Here is a 294-nt window from a genome sequence, read left to right on the forward strand (position 1 = left end):
CCTGTGCGCTGCAGGGCCTCCTTCCCCATCGCCAGGTATCTGCGCAGCCACTCCAGGCACTCCCCCTGCAGGTAGTGTCTCCTTTCCTCCGCTACACCTTCGGCCTCCCACTTGCGCCGGGTGATCTGAGCTGCGGTGTCGGCCGCGGTCCAGGAGCGCAGGTCCTCGTTCAGGGCGAGGTAGTCGGTGCCGTCGTAGGCGGACTGGTCATAACCGCGGAGGAGGCGCCCATCGGGTCCCATTTCGCAGCCAAACATCAACTGGAAGGTGTGAGACCCTGCCCCGACCCGCTCG

At 66.3% G+C, this 294-nt stretch overlaps 1 protein-coding gene across 1 annotated transcript in view; it reads right to left on the minus strand.

The window, feature by feature from the left end:
* Positions 1-294, minus strand: part of LOC102763687 (patr class I histocompatibility antigen, A-126 alpha chain) — a 43,242-nt gene that overhangs the window by 22,478 nt on the left and 20,470 nt on the right. The window contains exon 3 of the mRNA XM_006763198.2: positions 98-277. Coding sequence (XP_006763261.1) covers positions 98-277 — 180 coding nt within the window. The remainder of the gene's footprint in view (positions 1-97; positions 278-294) is intronic.

Source organism: Myotis davidii, unplaced genomic scaffold (genome assembly GCF_000327345.1).
Source record: "Myotis davidii unplaced genomic scaffold, ASM32734v1 scaffold1497, whole genome shotgun sequence".
NCBI classification, from domain to species: Eukaryota; Metazoa; Chordata; class Mammalia; order Chiroptera; family Vespertilionidae; genus Myotis; species Myotis davidii.